The 19553-nt window shown below is 38.2% G+C and overlaps 1 protein-coding gene across 1 annotated transcript; it reads right to left on the bottom strand.

Moving 5' to 3' along the window:
• Positions 1 to 321: 321 nt before the first annotated feature.
• Positions 322 to 2661, bottom strand: LOC122049619 (senescence-associated protein OSA15, chloroplastic-like). Its single transcript, XM_042610985.1, has 7 exons — positions 2262 to 2661; positions 2075 to 2151; positions 1925 to 1987; positions 1066 to 1134; positions 789 to 835; positions 535 to 658; positions 322 to 458 (listed from the first exon to the last, which is right to left on the bottom strand). The coding sequence occupies exons 1-7, from the start codon at positions 2353 to 2355 to the stop codon at positions 411 to 413; spliced, it is 522 nt and encodes a 173-aa protein (XP_042466919.1). The 5' UTR covers positions 2356 to 2661; the 3' UTR covers positions 322 to 410.
• Between the last annotated feature and the right edge of the window lie 16892 nt (positions 2662 to 19553).

Genomic DNA, 19553 nt, shown 5'->3' on the forward strand with positions numbered 1-19553 from the left:
ACTCAATGTCTACAAAACGGAAGAGAAAATTCTACATAAAATCTACATAAAATATAAAGCAATTCCAGGACAACACTCAATTCCTGTGGAATAACCGAAAAGTGAATCCAAGAGCAAGGCAGTTCAGCATAGCATCAAGGGAAAACAGCATGGTTCCTTGGTTTAAACAAGTTCAAATGGAGCAAAAGTCTCGAATTGGATTAGTGTCTATACATCACTAAAACTAGTAGTACGATGTCACCAAGAACACTTATGAGAAACTGGGATGAAATAGATAAGGATTTAGATATTTGGCCTTAGCATCACCAAATAGCTGCATTAAAGCTTCGAGACTCATCGTTGTAAGATAGTTACATCCTAGTGAAAACTGTTAGATGATAGTTCTCAGAGCCATAAGACTTGTGCTAGAATCATGGACTAGATGGCAGTAAGGCAGATGCCATAGTCCAATAAGCTTCCTAAAACAAACAATAACATGTGAAATGAAGCATTCATAAACAAAAATAGAACAAAAAAGTATGCACATTAAAGCACCTGAATGGCTTGCATACGGTCTGTTGTGACCTCATCTGCAAATAGATCAAGAGCTTTCCCATTCTTTTTGAGTGTAATGAATCCCATTTTATCTTTGAGAGAGAAAGACCTTTCATTTGAAGGACTACAAGGAATTGTTTCAACAAAATGAATGATTGATCATGAATGCCATATAAACACAAAAGTGTGCAAGAAACAATTTTAACAGGAGTCACTACATGTAAGAAAGTTTGATATTGAGGTGAAAGACTTACAATTGGTAAAATTTGTTTGCCATCATGTCATGAATGTTTCTTATAAACTGCACAAGAGAGACAGATTATTCACATTACTTGCATCTTGTGTACTGAATTACAGTAAAACAACAGAACAAAGGACAATGAACATTATAATCATTTCAAAAAATTTATGGGATATAAACTAGACTCCACATTTTTTAAACTAGTTAATCATATGACACTTATGCAAGTAATATACATGATTAAACTTACACCACAACGATGTTGGAAAAAAAAGCAATACATCTTCTACCTTCAATGCCATGTATGCATCTTCCATGGCACGTCGTCTAAATATGAAGTCAGCTCGTCGTAAGTCGGCCTGGTCAAACTCAAAATGTTTTGAAGAAAATTATACAGTTATAATTAGATGTAAAATAAATATATCAAAAGACACTTTAACAGGGTTGTTATGGTCATCAATAACAACTTCCACAAACTCCATAGTCACACAGTCATGTAATTTCTTCCATTAACTCATAAAAGAAACTATAATCCACACTTGATATCCAATATACACATAATATTATGGACAATAATTAACTTGCAATATTATGAGAAAACAAGCAGAATATTAGCTCAGCAACCAAAACTAAACTATTTCATATATTCCTTGGACGCAATCTACAATGGAGTATGTAGCACATTTCAACAAACACTTTGGTAGCTTGTTAAAGTTTTATTCAGTAACCATTCCTCCAAAAAAAATTTAAAATTATAAAGGCTGGTCATCAGTTTTTTTTTTTTGCCTACATGTTGTGTTTTCCCTCCCTCTTCCACTCTGATTTAATACCCTTCCATCCTCACATTTAAAAAAGATTTCAAATGGCTGTGAAATACATCTACCCTATCAAGTTTGGTTCAAAACACTTGCCAGATGATTGCTTCATTCTTATGAAGCCACTGTAGTTTCATTCTGAATGGAATTTCCTTTTAGATTGAGAAATAATACAATAATCTTCATTCCAGAATATTGAATATAGAGGATCTTCTTTACAACTCAAAATAAAATTTGATGATAGTTTTTCCAAATAACTAATGAAGGAAAAAGTAGAAAATCACGACTAAATAAACTGAATAATTGCTGTTAAATACTACAGAAAAAGAGAAACCTCTAAGGCCCCATCACTCCAATGTTGATCTGCTACTCTCTTCAGATCAGATTGAGCCCTGTCCTTCAAGATATGCATGAATAAATCAAGCCATGCAGATAAAAAAGAGATTTTTGGCTAAAATTAGAAAAGCTAAGCTAGAAAACATACAGTGGCTAAATGCTTCAACCGAGCAGCCTTTTCCTTAACACCAAGGTCAATCTTCCTTGTGTCCTCCCTTGCACGAGCTTCCACATTACATAAATGTTAGCACTTCAAAAATATTGAAGGAACTCTAAAGAACAAGTGAAAACTCTGTTATATTCAGATAAAGTATAGACTAAAGAAGATGTTATACCATCAAGCTTAAGAAATCCAAGTCGAAGAACAGCAGCATCTTGGCGTGCCCGATCATTTAGTCTTGTTATGCCACTAGTGCATAAAAATTCCATGGAAAAATATCACCAAAGCAAAACAATAATAAACAAGCGAAAAGATGATATCAAAACAAATGGCGACATAGTCAAAAGGTTGTACAGAAATGTAGTCTGACCATACATCTATGACCATTTGAATTAGCAATTTAGTTATGAGTAAGCTAATTAATTAAACTGGAGACTACAAAAGAAGTTTAATTGTAAAAAAAAACATGAAAGAAAAAAAAAAAGAGAATCTAGAGTATACCATATCGATCACATTTCACTCAGAATAACAACAATGAATTATTTCATAGTTTCTTAAAGCCAATGGTCTTTCTCAAACATGTTGATCTAGTATAATGTGATACATTTGAGAATGAGATTATAAATCCACTTCGGCCAGTAACTGTTATTTTGCAAGAAATCTTGCCAGCCATATTTGCAACTAGTCGATGCAACTATGCAACTTATTAAGAATTAATTAAACAGAGCGTCAACATTTATCCAATCTTCTGCAGCAAGCTTTCAGGCATATGTTGTTGAACCTTCACACATGCTGATGACCTGAAGAGTGTTAAGTTCCATATGAGCATCTCTATCAAATTATATGGTATGAGTATAAAATCATGTTAATATGTAAATTAGTACATGTAAGCACATACTACATTATCATAATCTGCACATAGCATAGGCTTCTCCTTGAGGAAAAGGGAGCTGCTCTTGGCACAAGTTCCATGCCAACATGCTAACAATCATGAGTTGGAATTACATAAATGTATCTTTTCTCTTTAAAGAAACCCCAAAAATCTCATCAATCCAAGAGAAACTAAAGATATGGGGAAAAAGACAAAGGGAAATTATAAATCGACCCCAAATACATAAAAATACCATCTTTTGATGGCAGACGAGTCGCAAGCCCCAAAATAACACAAATCACGTCGAAAAAGAATGTTGCACGCTTGGATCGTGAACACTGAAGCACAAGGAAAGCAGATCCAGCCCTCCCAGACTAGACATCAGCAGAACTAGGATGAAACCCAAGAAACAAGACAAAAAATGGGAGCAAAGCGCGAGTAAAACCACACCTTGTGTCAAGTTTAGACCTTAAGATCGCTAGACAGGCAGTGAGCAAGGGTTCCAACTCTTACACTGCAGTCCACATCTCACCATGGAACATAGAGAGAGCGAAGTGGGGGGATGGGAAAGGGAGAGGGAATGAAAAATTTCTTAGGGTCTGAGAATGCGAAGGGGAAACACGGCGCTAAAAAGATTTTCGGAGAGAGGGAAAACAAAACTGCAGGGGGAAAATGACGAAACGAATAAAGTCAAAGACAACGGTTTTATCAAAACTGTTGTCGTAGCCTCTAAAAACGCGCTTAAAGACAATGGTTTATAAAATCGTTGTAAAAAGTGTTGTTGTTTTAAAAAGAAGTTGCTCAATGACAACAGTTTTCACAAAACCGTTGTCTTTTATATTTAATGGGGAGTTCAAAGACAACGGTTTTGGCAAAAACCGTTGTCTTTGAGTGCATACGCAACGCTTTCTCTTAAAACCGTTGTCGTAGGGGTGTTGTCTTTTAACATTTTTGTTGTAGTGTGCACTTCATGTGCATCAACTAAGTTTGAGAGTTGGTTGATGTGCCAGTATGGATAAAGCCCATAGGATGTAAATGGATCTTCAAGAAAAAAATTGACATGGATGGGAACATAAGTGCCTATAAAGCTAGGCTTGTGGTAAAGGGTTTCAATCAACGTCAAGGAATTGACTATGATGAAATATTTTTGCCTGTTGAAATGCTTAAGTCCATTAGAATTTTGTTAGTTATAGCAGCTTATAAGGATTACAAGATTTTGCAAATGGATATTAAAACTGCTTTCCTAAATGGAAGGTTACAGGAGGAATTATATATTGTACAACTTCCCGATTTTATAAAAGCCAAGAACGCCAATAAATTTTGTAAGCTCAGGAGGTCCATTTATAGACTAAAGCAAGCATCTCGGAGTTGGAATCTACGATTTGACAAAGTCATTAAAGATTTTTCTTTTGTCAAGAATCCAGAAGAACCTTGCATTTACAAGAAGGTTAGTGGGAGCAAAATTACATTCCTAGTGTTATATGTTGATAATATACTTTTTATAGGCAATAACTGTTGGTGCAATTTCCAGTAGGTCAATGTTGACCTAAGTTGACCAAGCGTAAACCTTGGTCATGGTTTCGATATTTGACAATACAGAAAGACATATAGACATGGACAATGCAGGTGCAGTTGTCCATGCGGAGAGATACTGATCAGGGTCTGATCAGGTTGGATGAAGAAGAGTCAAGTAGGTGAAGGTTGACCGGATACTTGACTGGGAAGTCCTAACTGGGATGTTAGGCAGTTCAGAAAGTCCTGGTGAGTGAAGCCAGGCAGTTCGGAAAGTCCTGGTGAGTGAAGCCAGGCAGTCGGGAAATCCTGGTGAGTAAAGCCAGGTGAAAATCCTAGTGAGTGAAGGTAGGTGAAAGTGAAAGTCCTGGTGAGTGAAGCCAGGCAGGGGAAAGACCTAGTGAGTGAAGCTAGGCAGTTTGGAAATCCTGGTGAGTAAAGCCAGGTGAAGATCCTAGTAAGTGAAGCTAGGTGAAAGTGAAAGTCCTAGTGAGTGAAGCCAGGCAGGGGAAAGACCTAGTGAGTGAAGCTAGGCAGTTTGGAAGTCCTGGTGAGTGAAGCCAGGCAGATGGAAAGTCCTGGTGAGTGAAGTCAGGCAGTTGGAAAGTCCTGGTGAGTGAAGCCAGGCAGTTGGAAAGTCCTGGTGAGTGAAGCCAGGCAAGGGAAATCCAGATAGGTCAAGGTTGACCAGACATCTGGTGAAAAGTCCAAGCATGGAGCTTGGCACGAGAAAAGTCCAAGTAAGACTTGGCACGGAAAAGTCCAAGCAGGCAACTTGGCACGGGAGAAGTCCAAGTATGGAAGATTGGCATGGGAAGTCAGAGAGGGCTCGGTAGCTCGGTAGCTCGGTAGCCCGGACTAGGTCAGAGAGGGCTCGGTAGCTCGTTCTCTGGGCCGGATGGAGTCGGAGAGGGCTCGGTAGCTCGGTAGCTCGGTAGCCCGGTAGCTCGGTAGCCCGGTAGCTCGGTAGCTCGGTAGCTCGGTGGCTCGGTAGCTCATAGCTCGGTAGCTCGGTAGCTCATTCTCTGGACCGGACGAAGTCGGAGAGGGCTCAGCAGCTCATTCTCCGGACTAGGTCAGAGAGGGCTCGGTAGCTCGGTAACTCGGTAGCTCGGTAACTCGGTAGCTCGGTAGCTCGGCTGATCGGTCTGGTGACCGATCAGTAACCAAACAGAATGCTTCTGTGGATTATCTGATCGGTCTGGAAACCGATCAGAAAGCAAACAGAAGAAGAAGAAGGAGAAAGGCTGATCGGTCCAGGGACCGATCAGACTCCTCCTGGACCGATCAGGACATAGCCTGATCGGTCCAGGCTTAGCCTGATCGGTCCCCAAGACCGATCAGAAGGGTCCTGGACTGATCAGGGTGGAGCCTGATCGGTCCACGTTCGACCGTTGAGTCACAACGGGTCGCTCCGTCTTCTCCGCTGGCTTCTGTCTTTGCTGTGCAGGTTCGCAGGTTATAAAAGGAGATCAAGGCTTTGGTGCTATCGCTCCTTTTTCCTTCTTCCTGTCCCTAAGTGCTGCTGTGCTTGAGCTTTGTTGAGCTTCTCCAAAGCTTCGCGTGAGCTTCCGGCTGGATCATCTGCTGTTGTAGGCGCTTGGAGCTGTTGCTTCTTCCAGTCGACGAGAAGGCAAGATTGTTTTTACACTTGTATTGTCTTCTGCTTTCTTGTATTTCTTGTACATTCATCTTGTTGTTACAAGTATTGTGGCGAGGTTTCTCCACCCACAAGGAGCATTTATTAGCCGGTTCTCCGGGGACTCATCCACCGACGGATTGATAGGCTTCGTCCACCTTATGGACACGCCGAGGAGTAGGAGTTTATCTCCGAACCTCGTTACATCGGTTTGTTTGAGGTTCGTCTTCTTTCCCTTTCGTTTCTGTGTTTATTTTCCGCTGCGCTAACACGTTTTGTAGAAAGAAACGACGATTTGGGGTCGGCTATTCACACCCCCCCTCTCTAGCCTCCGTACGAAGGATCCTAACAAGTGGTATCAGAGCAAGGTTGCTCTTCGTCGGATTAACACCCGGGGGAGCACAAGCTAGAGAATGGATCGACTCGGAGAAGACATCACGATTCCACCCTTCTACGAGTGTTGCGACTTCGCGTATTGGAAGGTAAGAATGAAGTATTTTCTTATGACTAACCTAGCAAATTGGAATTGTGTACAAGTAGGTTTTATTCCTCCGGTGGATAGAAAGGGAGAACTTCTCAAGAAAAAGAAGTGGACGAAAGAACAAATCCACCAATCCACAATCAACGACGAGGTAACGAAAATCCTTGAATTTTCATTACCTAGTGATATCTTGTGTAAGATAGGAGGATACAACAATGCCAAGGAGTTGTGGAACAACTTGGCAAAGTTCCATGAGGGGAACTCCACTTCAAGCCATGAAGAGGAGTCAAGTGAGCCAAGTAGCTCACATCATGGAGGAGAGGAATTAGAAGTTGAGGGCTACTCAACATCTAAGGAAGAAGAGGAGGAGAGTCCTTCTTCAAGAATGGAGCAAGAGGAAGAAGCTTCTACCTCCGGAAGGGATGAAGAAGAGAGCATTCATCCATCCTCAACCCTAGGTAACTCAAGCAATTTAAGTTCAAATAAATTGCATATAATGTGCTTTGAGTGTAGGGAATTTGGGCACTACAAGAGCAAATGTCCAAAGAGGATTAGAAAGACTCCACCGGCGCCAAAGGTCAAGGAAGCCGGAGTCCCGACACGCAAGGGCAAGGAACACGTGGTGTGCTTCCAATGCAAGCGAAGGGGACATTATCGGAGTCAATGTCCGAGGGGGAGGCAATCTCACAAGGACAAGAGACCGAGCACGTCGATAGGGGGAGCTAAGGCAAACCCTAAGGTAACATTTAAGGCACATTCTTGCAATAATAATAAGACTCATGCTAGTAGTTTTATTGCAATTGTCAAGAATGATAAGCATGATAATCTTAGGAATCGATATATGTGCTTAGGTGCCAAGCATGTTAGTCTAGGTAAGGACAATGCTAGAAATGATAACACTAGGATTAACTCATCTAAGGTTAAGGAGAACCTAGGTAGAAATCCTAAATCATCTAGACATATGCCTAGAAATACCTCAAGGAATAATGATAAATTAAAACTTGAGGTATTAGAGAAGGAGAATCAAGTCTTGAGGTCAAGACTTGATACTTTGGAAAAGGCTCTTAAGAACTTAGAAAAGTCAACTCTAGGGTCTAAGGGTCAAAAACCCAAGTCAAAGGACAAGAGAGGTTTGGGTCACAAACCTAAGTCCCAAGTGGTCAAGCCCACTTATCATAATGTTTCATTCGATTATGGAACAAAATCTAGGGCTAGGAAGACCACCACCAAGGTCACAAGGGGAGTCACCCCTAGAGTTGATCTTGATGAGTCCCAAATGACCAAGGCTTTAAAGCCTAAGAGGGTCATTAGGAGGGTTGCTAGGGAAGTTATCCCTAGTGAATATTTAGTGAACCCAATGAGCTCAAATAGGTATTGGGTACCTAGGAGCATCTTCTCTACCCCATAGATGGGTTAGAGAGTGTCAACTCCGATTAGAAGGGTAGTTAACCCAACTTTGAGGAAATTGACACTCAAGGAGCATTTTCAAGGTTTTTGGGAACCTTTGAAAATGAAATGGAACAATCATTAATATTTACTCCTTGGAAGAGTAAAATGTGCCATCATGGAAAATGATGATGTTAATTTCAATTGACAAAATTTGGGAAAATCTAGAGAACTCTTGAGGAAAAATGAAACATGCCAAGATTTGAGGATAAATTTGATCTTTAAGTGGCATGAATGAATCTAGAGTTCAAGAAGTGTCAAAATTAGGATTTTGGCATATTAGGGCAATCAAGGGTTAAAGCTTAAGTATTAGCTAAGGCTAAGGATACTTAGATAGGTAATCTAGGTATGTCTTATTCATGCTAAATCTTGCCATAATTGTTTGCCCTCACATGTCATGACATCATATTTAAGTTTATCTTTTGAAATGTCATGATAATGCTTAGGTTAGTTTTATGTCATGTTTATTTAAGTTTCAAACTTTATGCCATGACATCATGACATTGACACATGCTTCTATTTATGATATTATTTCATGTCATGTCATCATCTCTTGCATTAATGATCAATTTAAATTGATTTAAGGATAGAAACACAATTTGATATTGAGATCAAATTGATGTTTAGAAAATGCATGAGAATCTAGCCTAAGATAACCTAAACCCATATCTCACATCAAAATTGACTTGGATGTGTTTGATACACCTTAGATGTGTGTGAGATATTAGGATCATGAGTTAGGATCAAGGTGCATAGTTCTTGTACCTAGATGAGACTAATTCAAGAAGGAGGATCATAGGGAAAGCTTATGTACAAGTCATGTACATTTAGCCCTAAGATTATGGTCCTAAATTAAAGGGTTAAAAATCATTTTAAAATTGATTTGAAAAACCTTGATGAAGCCATTCTAGTGATAGCATTCATCATTGAACATTGTGATACAAAGTTTACTTAACTTTGAACTATTTCAAAGTCTTTTGAACTTTGTATCAAGATTGAAAAATGGAAGTTATTTTCATAGAAAACTATTTTTCCTTGACAGTATATGGTATGAGGAATGTATCCTCAAAATTTCACAATTTTTCGAATTTTCTAGAATTTGTTGTGAGTTTCTGAATTTCGGGAGAGAAGAAATCAGAAACCGCCTGATCTGAACTTGGATCGGTCACTGGACCGATCCAAGGAAGGCTGGATCGGTCTGAGGATCGATCCAGAGGGGTCCTGATCGGTCTGGTGACCGATCAGGCGTGCTGAATTTGCTGAATTTCAACTGTGGTCTGAAATTTCAGCTGTGGGAGTTGAGTTTCGGGTTTCTAAAGGTTTGAAACTCTCCAAGACATTGTTGGTGCAATGGTCAAGGGGGAGTTGACCTTTAGGGGGAGTCTTAACTAATTGTCAAGGAGGAGTTGACTTTTAGGGGGAGTTTTTACTCCTTAAGACTTTTGAGGATTAGTGATATGGGATTATCACTAAATTGACTACTGACATTAGTATCAAGGGGGAAATTAAGGGTTTCAATGAAAGGTATGAGACTTTCATTAGGAAGAAACTCTTGACCTTTATTCACTCTTTTTGATGTGTGTCAAAAAGGGGGAGAATGGAGAATGTCTAGAAAATGTTCAAGGAAGAACATTGGAGTTAGTGGGAGAGTTTGTTGATCACAACGAGTGAAGTTGTGAACAACGGTAACTTACTCTTCAGGGGGAGAGTTTGTTGATGTGTGCCAATAGGGGGAGAATGAAGGGTTTAAGTTAGACCTTCATTATCTAAGAAGGAGGTTGTCTTCTTAGAAGGAGAATGCAAGGTTGTAACTTATGTTTCATTACCTAGTGGCATGAAGAAAGTTGAGGCTATTGGATTAGCCTAACTTAAAGGTATTGTCAAACATCAAAAAGGGGGAGATTGTTGGTGCAATTTCCAGTAGGTCAAGGTTGACCTAAGTTGACCAAGGGTAAACCTTGGTCATGGTTTCGATGTTTGACAATACAGAAAGACATATAGACATGGACAATGCAGGTGCAGTTGTCCATGCGGAGAGATACTGATCAGGGTCTGATCAGGTTGGATGAAGAAGAGTCAAGTAGGTGAAGGTTGACCGGATACTTGACTGGGAAGTCCTAACTGGGATGTTAGGCAGTTCGGAAAGTCCTGGTGAGTGAAGCCAGGCAGTTCGGAAAGTCCTGGTGAGTGAAGCCAGGCAGTCGGGAAATCCTGGTGAGTAAAGCCAGGTGAAAATCCTAGTGAGTGAAGGTAGGTGAAAGTGAAAGTCCTGGTGAGTGAAGCCAGGCAGGGGAAAGACCTAGTGAGTGAAGCTAGGCAGTTTGGAAATCCTGGTGAGTAAAGCCAGGTGAAGATCCTAGTAAGTGAAGCTAGGTGAAAGTGAAAGTCCTGGTGAGTGAAGCCAGGCAGGGGAAAGACCTAGTGAGTGAAGCCAGGCAGATGGAAAGTCCTGGTGAGTGAAGTCAGGCAGTTGGAAAGTCCTGGTGAGTGAAGCCAGGCAGTTGGAAAGTCCTGGTGAGTGAAGCCAGGCAAGGGAAATCCAGATAGGTCAAGGTTGACCAGACATCTGGTGAAAAGTCCAAGCAGGGAGCTTGGCACGAGAAAAGTCCAAGTAAGACTTGGCACGGAAAAGTCCAAGCAGGCAGCTTAGCACGGGAGAAGTCCAAGTATGGAAGATTGGCATGGGAAGTCAGAGAGGGCTCGGTAGCTCGGTAGCTCGGTAGCTCGGTAGCCCGGACTAGGTCAGAGAGGGCTCGGTTGCTCGTTCTCTGGACCGGATGGAGTCGGAGAGGGCTCGGTAGCTCGGTAGCTCGGTAGCTCGGTAGCTCCGTAGCTCGGTAGCTCGGTGGCTCGGTAGCTCGGTAGCTCATTCTCTGGACCGGACGAAGTCGGAGAGGGCTCGGCAGCTCATTCTCCGGACTAGGTTAGAGAGGGCTCGGTAGCTCGGTAACTCGGTAGCTCGGTAGCTCAGTAGCTCGGCTGATCGGTCTGGTGACCGATCAGTAACCAAACAGAATGCTTCTGTGGATTATCTGATCGGTCTGGAGACCGATCAGAAAGCAAACAGAAGAAGAAGAAGGAGAAAGGCTAATCGGTCCAGGGACCGATCAGATTCCTCCTGGACCGATCAGGACATAGCCTGATCGGTCCAGGCTTAGCCTGATCGGTCCCCAAGACCGATCAGAAGGGTCCTGGACCGATCAGGGTGGAGCCTGATTGGTCCACGTTCGACCGTTGAGTCACAACGGGTCACTCCGTCTTCTCCGCTGGCTTCTGTCTTCGCTGTGCAGGTTCGCAGGTTATAAAAGGAGATCAAGGCTTTGGTGCTATCGCTCCTTTTTCCTTCTTCCTGTCCCTAAGTGCTGCTGTGCTTGAGCTTTGTTGAGCTTCTCCAAAGCTTCGCGTGAGCTTCCGGCTGGATCATCTGCTGTTGTAGGCGCTTGGAGCTGTTGCTTCTTCCAGTCGACGAGAAGGCAAGATTATTTTTACACTTGTATTGTCTTCTGCTTTCTTGTATTTCTTGTACATTCATCTTGTTGTTACAAATATTGTGGCGAGGTTTCTCCACCCACAAGGAGCATTTATTAGCCGGTTCTCCGGGGACTCATCCACCGACGGATTGATAGGCTTCGTCCACCTTACGGACACGCCGAGGAGTAGGAGTTTATCTCCGAACCTCGTTACATCGGTTTGTTTGAGGTTCGTCTTCTTTCCCTTTCGTTTCTGTGTTTATTTTCCGCTGCGCTAACACGTTTTGTAGAAAGAAACGACGATTTGGGGTCGGCTATTCACACTCCCCTCTCTAGCCTCCGTACGAAGGATCCTAACAATAACATCCCTATCCTAGAATCTACCAAGACTTGGTTAAGAGAGTATTTTTAAATGAAAGATCTTGGGGATGCAACTTATGTCTTAGGTATTAGAATATATCAAGATAAACAAAGCAGGTTACTAGGGTTAAGTTAAGGTATATATATTGACAAAATGCTGAATAGATTTGGTATGTAGGACAACAAAAGAAGATATTTACCAATGTCACATGGTATACATCTTTCTAAGGCTATGTGCCCAGAAACGTAAGAGGAAAGAAGTATAATGGACAAGATACCTTATGCTTCGGCTATATGGTCCATAATGTATGCTATGATATGCACTCAACCAGATGTCTCGTATGCATTAAGCATGACGAGTAGATATTAGTCAGATCCTGGAGAGGATCATTGGACTACGGTAAAGATTATCCTCAAGTATCTTAGAAGAACAAAGAACATGTTCTTAGTTTTCGGAGGAGACGAAGAATTAGTCGTTAGAGGATATACTGACACAAGTTTTCAAATAGATCATGATGATATGAAATTACAACAAGAATATGTGTTTTGTTTGAATGGTGTAGCTGTTTGTTGGAGGAGTTTCAAGTAGGAGACAGTTATATATATTCAATAGTTGAATTCAAGTACATAGCAGCTTCAGAGATAGCAAAGGAAGCTATGTGGATCAAGAAATTCATCGGAGCTTGAAATGGTTCCTAGCATTGTTGATTCAGTTGTGCTATACTGTGACAATAATGCAGCCATAGCTCAGGAAAAAGAGCTAAGATCTCACCAACAATCCAAGCATGTACTGAGGAAGTATCACCTCAGAGAGATTGTTCAGAGGAGTGATGTGTTGGTTAGCAAAGTAGATACCAGCAAGAACATTGCAGACTCACTCACAAAGGCATTACCTCTACAAAAACATGAGACCCATGTAAGGATCCTAGGACTGAGAGTCTATAGTATTTGGCAATAATGCAAGTGGAAGATTGTTAGTGTGTGCACATATGTGTCAAGACATTTCTTATGTATTTTGTGGATTCATAAAGATAAGTATTTATCGTTAATTATTTACTTTTCTGTATATATACAATTAATGATAAAGTCCCACAGATTAATGGATATATTAATATGAAAATAATCCTTGATCGGATAGTTATTTAGAGGAGACGTGAATATCTAGATCAATCTGAGCATGACTAGATCGAGATAGACCGAGAGATGGATATCCATGCTGGCACAAGGTGATTCGCTCACCCCTAACCCATCTCAGGGCCAACATGGAGGAGGTAAATCACAGAGGGAGGATGGATATTCAAGTTATACTTAGGGGTGTCTTGAGTTTATAGGTACACTGGACACGATTCGCTTAAGAGGAGAGCACATATTAAGCATCATTGATCATTACTCATTACTCTTATAAATGAGTGTAACTAATCTTTTGACTTGAGACCTTCATTTATCCTTGGCGCCCCCGCCCGCCCGAGGCAAGCCTGGTCCGGGCGGCCAGACCAACTTTTTCAGCTTCCCCTTTTTTTCTGCAAAACAAAGTTAGACCAGGCAATAAATAATATATAATATGAATTTGACAGCATCTGACTGTCCGGTTCTGACTTTGAGTTTCGCTGAAACTCCAGGTCAAACTAGCGCTTACTGTTCCCTCTTCGGAGGAACGTGTCCTCACCTACTCCTCTTAGGAGAGTTTTGTTAGTTAATCCTAGGAAAATGTACCGGTTCCACTGTACAAAAATTTTTGTACAAGAGTCGAACATTTCCTTAAATAACCTATTGTGTTCTTTAGAAGTTAAATTAAGAATCGCAGACGGAACTTAACATCATTGATTCCAAATTTAACTTATCTGTTCTTAATGATTTAGATTTGAATCGCAAGCGGAACTTAACACTATTGATTTAAATCTACCTATGTTATTAATTCTATTAAATATTAGTTTCTAAAATTAGCTCACAGGACAAACATGGCGAGACACTCGACCTTCTTGGGTATGAGATCATCCACCACTGCCTCGACAAAGCCTTTTAAGGAAAGTTAATATTTAATTTCCTTAAATAACTCTAGGTTAACCAAAAAGAACAATCGAATCACAAATTCGAAAAAGAAGAAAACACAAACTCGAAAATAAATTTGAAAACTAGATCTAATTGCCTCTTGTGTTTGGAATTCATACAAAGAAAAATAAATTAGCATGATGCGAAAAATAAATACTAGTAATACCTTTCTTTGTAAACTTTAATGACCTCTTGATCTTCTACCATATTCCTCTTCTAACCTCGGACATTGTGTGGGCAACAATCTTCCGAGATGAGAACCACCAAACACCTTCTTCTTCCTTCTAGGATTCGGCCACCAAAAGCTCTTCCAAGGATGAAGAGGTTCGGCCACCACCATGCTCCAAGGGATGCTAGAAATATCGCCTCCTTTTCTCTCCTTCTTCTCCAAGCAAGATCCGACCATCACAAGGACTCTAAGGATGAGATGAGGTTCGGCCACAAGATGGAGAAGAGAGAAAGAAGAGGGGCCGACCACACCCAAGGAGAAAAAGAGAAGAGAAAAATAATAGAGTTGTGTTAGCCATGAAACCTCCTCTACCCTCTCTTTTATAATCCTTGGTTTTGGTCAAATAAGGAAATTTAATTAAAAACTTCCTTAATTATTTCCATGAAAAGAAAAAATTTATTTAATTAAAAATAATTTCCCTTTTCATTATTATATGGACGGCCACTTTTTTCCCCAAAACAAGGATAGTTTTAATTAAAACAAAAATTAAAACTTCCTAATTTGTTTCCGGAAATTTATAAAAAATTTCTCTTATAATTTTTCCCTTCATGGTGGTTTGTAAAAAGGAAATTTTATAAATTAAAATCTTTCTTTTAAACATGTGAATAAAAAGAAAGTTATCTCTAAAAATTAAAATCTCTTTTAATTTACAAATAAGGAAAGATATTGAATCTTTTCTTAATCTTTTTTAGAAGTTTTATAAAAGAAATATTTAATTTTTAAACTCTCTTTTAAATCATGAACATGTTTAAAAGGAAAGTTTTTACCAAAAATTAAAACCATCCTTTTAATCTACAAATAAGGAAAGAGATTAATGTCTTCTCTTAATCTTTTGTAGAATGCTATAAAAGGAAATTTTTAATTTTTAAACTCTTTTTTAAAACATGGCTTCCACATAAGAAAAATTTTAAAAATAAAATTCCTTTTTATTATTCTAGTGGCCGACCACCTAAGCTTGAGACCCAAGCTTTGGCCGGCCACTAATCTTGGCTCATCCACTTGGTCTTGGCCGGCCCTAACTTGAGTTCCAAGCTAGCTTGGCCGACCCCATTAGGATGGGTAAGAAGGTGGGTATGTGGTGGGTATAAATCTCTATATACAAGAGGCTACGATAGGGACCGAGAGAAGGAATTGGTTTTGGTCTCCCGATGAAATTAAGCATCCCGTGTTCGCCCCGAACACACAACTTAATTTCATTAATAATAATTCATTCTACTAAAGAATTATTATTGAACTACTGCACCAATCCCAAATTACATTTTGGACTCCTTCTTATTATGAGTGTGTTAGTCTCCCTGTGTTTAAGATATCAAATGTCCATTAATTAAATGAGTTACTGACAACTTACTTAATTAATATCTAGTTCCAAGAGTAGTACCACTCAACATCATCGTCATGTCGGACTAAGTCCACCTGCAGGGTTTAACATGACAATCCTTATAAGCTCCTCTTGGGGACATTCTCAACCTAGATTACTAGGACATAGTTTCCTTTTATAATCAACAACACACACTATAAGTAATATCATTTCCCAACTTATCGCGCTTATTGATTTATCAAACTAAATTGCACCCTTTGATAAGTCAAAGAAATAAATATTAAATATATGTGCTTGTTATTATATTAGGATTAAGAGCACACACTTCCATAATAACTAAGGTCTAGTTCTTTTATCAAGTCAGTATAAAAAGAACTTACCTTAAATGGTCCTACTCAATACACTTAGAGTGTACTAGTATAATTTATTAGTCAAGATAAACTAATACCCAATTACACTACGACTATTACTAATGGTTTGTTCCTTTCCATCTTAATCGTGAGCAACTGTTTATAATTTATAAAAAACCGACAACATGATCTTCTGTGTGTGACACCACACACCATGTTATCTACTATATAAATTAATTGAACAATTACATTTAACAAATGTAAATATTGACCAATGTGATTATTTTATTTCTAAATAAATGTTTATACAAAAGCTAGGCTTTTAGTATACGCTCTAACAAGTTTATCTTTTGTCAGATCGGTCCTCTAGACTGTCTGGACTTTTGCTCAGTGTTTGAGACTTCAGGTCTTCATGTTGAACGTCCGCTCCACAATTCGTCTAGACTTCCAACTGATTCGCGACCACCAAGATTTTCACCTAGAGTCCCCGACTCTAGGATTTCGCCCAAAGTGCTCGACCTGCCAAGACTTCGTCGTGCCTAATCGCAGCTACGACTTTCCACCACCTAGGGTTACCTCTCCTAGGGTTTTCCACCTGTCTAGAATACACTAGGACTTTTGCCTAAGAACACTTAGGACTTTCCTGCAATCTCATTCACACTTGTTAGACAACAAATAATCTTAACTTTGGACCTTTTGTCATAATCAAAACTTAGGTTTGATCGTCTGGTGCTCCATGTACCAATAATCTTCCCCTTTTTGATTATGACAACCTGTTTCAAAGTTAATTAAAACATAACAATAATTAAAAGAACTTAAGCACGAGCATGAGTGATGCAATTGAAAGAACTTATGCACAAAAAATCTCCCTTATGCTCCCCCTTAATCAAAAGATATATGTTTAACTTAACTTTAACCCTTCTCTCCCCTTTGACATACATCAAAAAGATACTAAATTAGAGAGAAAAGTAAGATAGTAAAAAAACTAATTCTTAATTTCTTTTAAAATTTTAATTTGAAGTTCCCTTTGAATTTATCACTTTAAACAAATTTAGGTTAAAATGAATTTAAAATACTTAGCTTTTGAAATATTAAAAAGTTTAACTAAATGCTTTGTTTTAGGAAATATTTTTTTAAAAAAATAACTAAATACTTAGATTTTTCAAAAAGCTTGGATAAATTTAAGTTTTGAAACTTTTGTAGCTTTAAAAAATTTCTTGTAAAAATACTTAACTAAAAAAATGATTTCAAATACTTAAAAATGCTTTATCAAATACTTATCTTTATCAAAACTTAGTTTTTTTTTTTTGAAAAGATTTTAAAAAAAACTTAGTTAAGTACATAAAAATTTAGTTAAAAATATTTTTTTCAAAAATTAATTAAACTTCCTTTTTCAAATAACATATTTAAAGTTACTTTTCAAAAATAGTGAAACCCCTTTTGTTTTTCAAAAATAATTAAAAAAAACTTAAAAGAATAGTTGAGATTTTGAAAAAGCTTTGAGAAAATGTTTAACCCAAACTTAATTCACTCCCCCTTGATTAATGGTTAAAAAATTTAAGAAAATTATTTAAGTTTTGAGGGTCCTAGAGTCCAAACAAAAAAAAATAAAAAAATAATTATCTATTTTCCTGATTTTCCATCTCACAATTTCTAGGTTATCAAATATATGAATCTTATGAATTTATATGAGATGGAGTTAATCTTTGTATCTGAATTCTGAAAAATATTTAAATGTAAGGAGAATAATTTAATTTTGAATATCAAAACAAATTAAATTTGAGTTTTTAAGTTTCAATTTTGAAAAATGACTAATTTTAAATTTTGAAATTTTAATTATGTTTTGAAAATAATTATGTGTTTTAAGTTTGTTTTGAAATTAATTATATTTTTAAAATTATTAAGATTTTAAAAATAATTATTCTTTTAAAATTAATTAGGAATATGAACTTAATTATACTTTTGAAATTAATTAAGAAATTAAAATTAAAGAATTTAAAATTATAATTTTAGTTGAATTTTAATTAAGTTTAATTAATTTGGGTTTGGTTAACTACTCTTTATTTTAAACTTAGGTATATCTCACCATTTTCTAGATTTTCAATCAGGGAACCTTATAAGTTTTTATGAGATAGTTAATTTTATCTTCAACATCTAAGGATTGATTTACATTTGAGTTAGACTAAAGTTTAACAGTTAGTTAATTAAATATTTATTTCAATAATTAGCTTCCAGACTGTAGCGAGACACTAGGCCTTCTTAGGCATTGGATCATCAACCACTTATAGACAAAGCTTTTTAAAGAAATTGAATATTTAATTTCCTTTCTGAAAAATCTAGGTCTAACTAGTCAAGTGTAGATCAAGCCTAAGTCTTTATCTATCCTAATCTAGGCATGCATAAGAGCAAAAAGTAAATCAAACATCAATTAGGTTTATTTAATGATAAAAATGGTCTTTTTATTGGCTTCCTCTAGATCATAGCCTCAATAGGGTCTATCAAGATAGTGGATTTGATCCTTGGGGATCCAATATTGACTAAGTCCATCTTAATTAATCAAGTTAGACCTGGGGACTCATGCTTGGACTATGTTTCTATTTGATCGATTCACTAAAGATAAGTAAGACTTGAATTGATGATTGACCTTATATCCGAGTCCGGATCGCTTGTATATAGCCCTTTGTTTTCTAAGAATTAGGTCAAGATTCTTGGAACTCAAAGTGAACCGTTCCAATGAGTCCTTGAATTCTTTGACTTGAGTTTTTAAATTAGAATTCTCTTCCTCATGTTGTTAGACTTGAGTTGAGATTCCTTCTTGAATTTGTTTAGTCAAAGAACTCAAGTTAGTGTCTTCCTTAAGGACTATTACCTCCTTTTGGAGTGACTTGACTCGGAGATTGGATTTAGCCAATTTTCTTAATTAACAAGTATTCAATTAAATTTTGTAATTCATCTATTTGAGTACCAGCGAATAGAGAACTTACAAAGTGGTTTGGCCATTCAGAATCGGATATGAATCTGTGACTTCTTTCAAACTCGGTTTCTGATTCTACACCGATTTCGGACTCAAACTCGGTTTTGACAATGTACACTTGTGCTGGTAGAGCAACGAAGCTTGCTTGCTCATGTTCTTCTTCGTCCGACTCTTATGATGACTCGTACCACGTTACCTTCAACACTTTCCTTCTTACTTGCTTATGGTTTGGACATTCAGGCTTGTAGTGTCCCTTTTTGTTGCAATGGTAGCAGACAACTCCAGACTTCACCTTTGTGTTCAATTGAGTCACCTTTTCTCTTAAGTACTTTTCGAACTAGTTTGACTAGTTCAATGGTGATTTCGTCTTCTTCTGAGTCAAATTCACCTTCGGACTCAGGTTTGGTCTGACGCTTAGGCTTTGACTTCTTGTTCACGAGTTTCCCTGCAAGTAACGTAATACCTTTCTCGACCCCAATAGTATTAGTTTGTTCATGAAGTTCAAATTCGAAAAATAACTCGTCTAATTTAATTTGCGAAAGATCCTTAAACACTTTGTAAGCATCTTCCATGGATGCCCACAAAGTGTTCCTCGGAAATGCATTGAATGCATACTTGATGACGTCGTGATTTTTTACCTTTTGACCAATTGCGTGGAGACCGTTGAAGAGGTCTTAGATGCGCGTGTGAAGTTGGCTTGCCGATTCACTTGTCTACATTTTTATATTATAAAGTTTATTTAATATCAAATCACGTTTGCTTAGCTTC

The sequence above is a fragment of the Zingiber officinale genome, chromosome 2B (assembly GCF_018446385.1).
Source record: "Zingiber officinale cultivar Zhangliang chromosome 2B, Zo_v1.1, whole genome shotgun sequence".
Classification (NCBI taxonomy): Eukaryota; Viridiplantae; Streptophyta; class Magnoliopsida; order Zingiberales; family Zingiberaceae; genus Zingiber; species Zingiber officinale.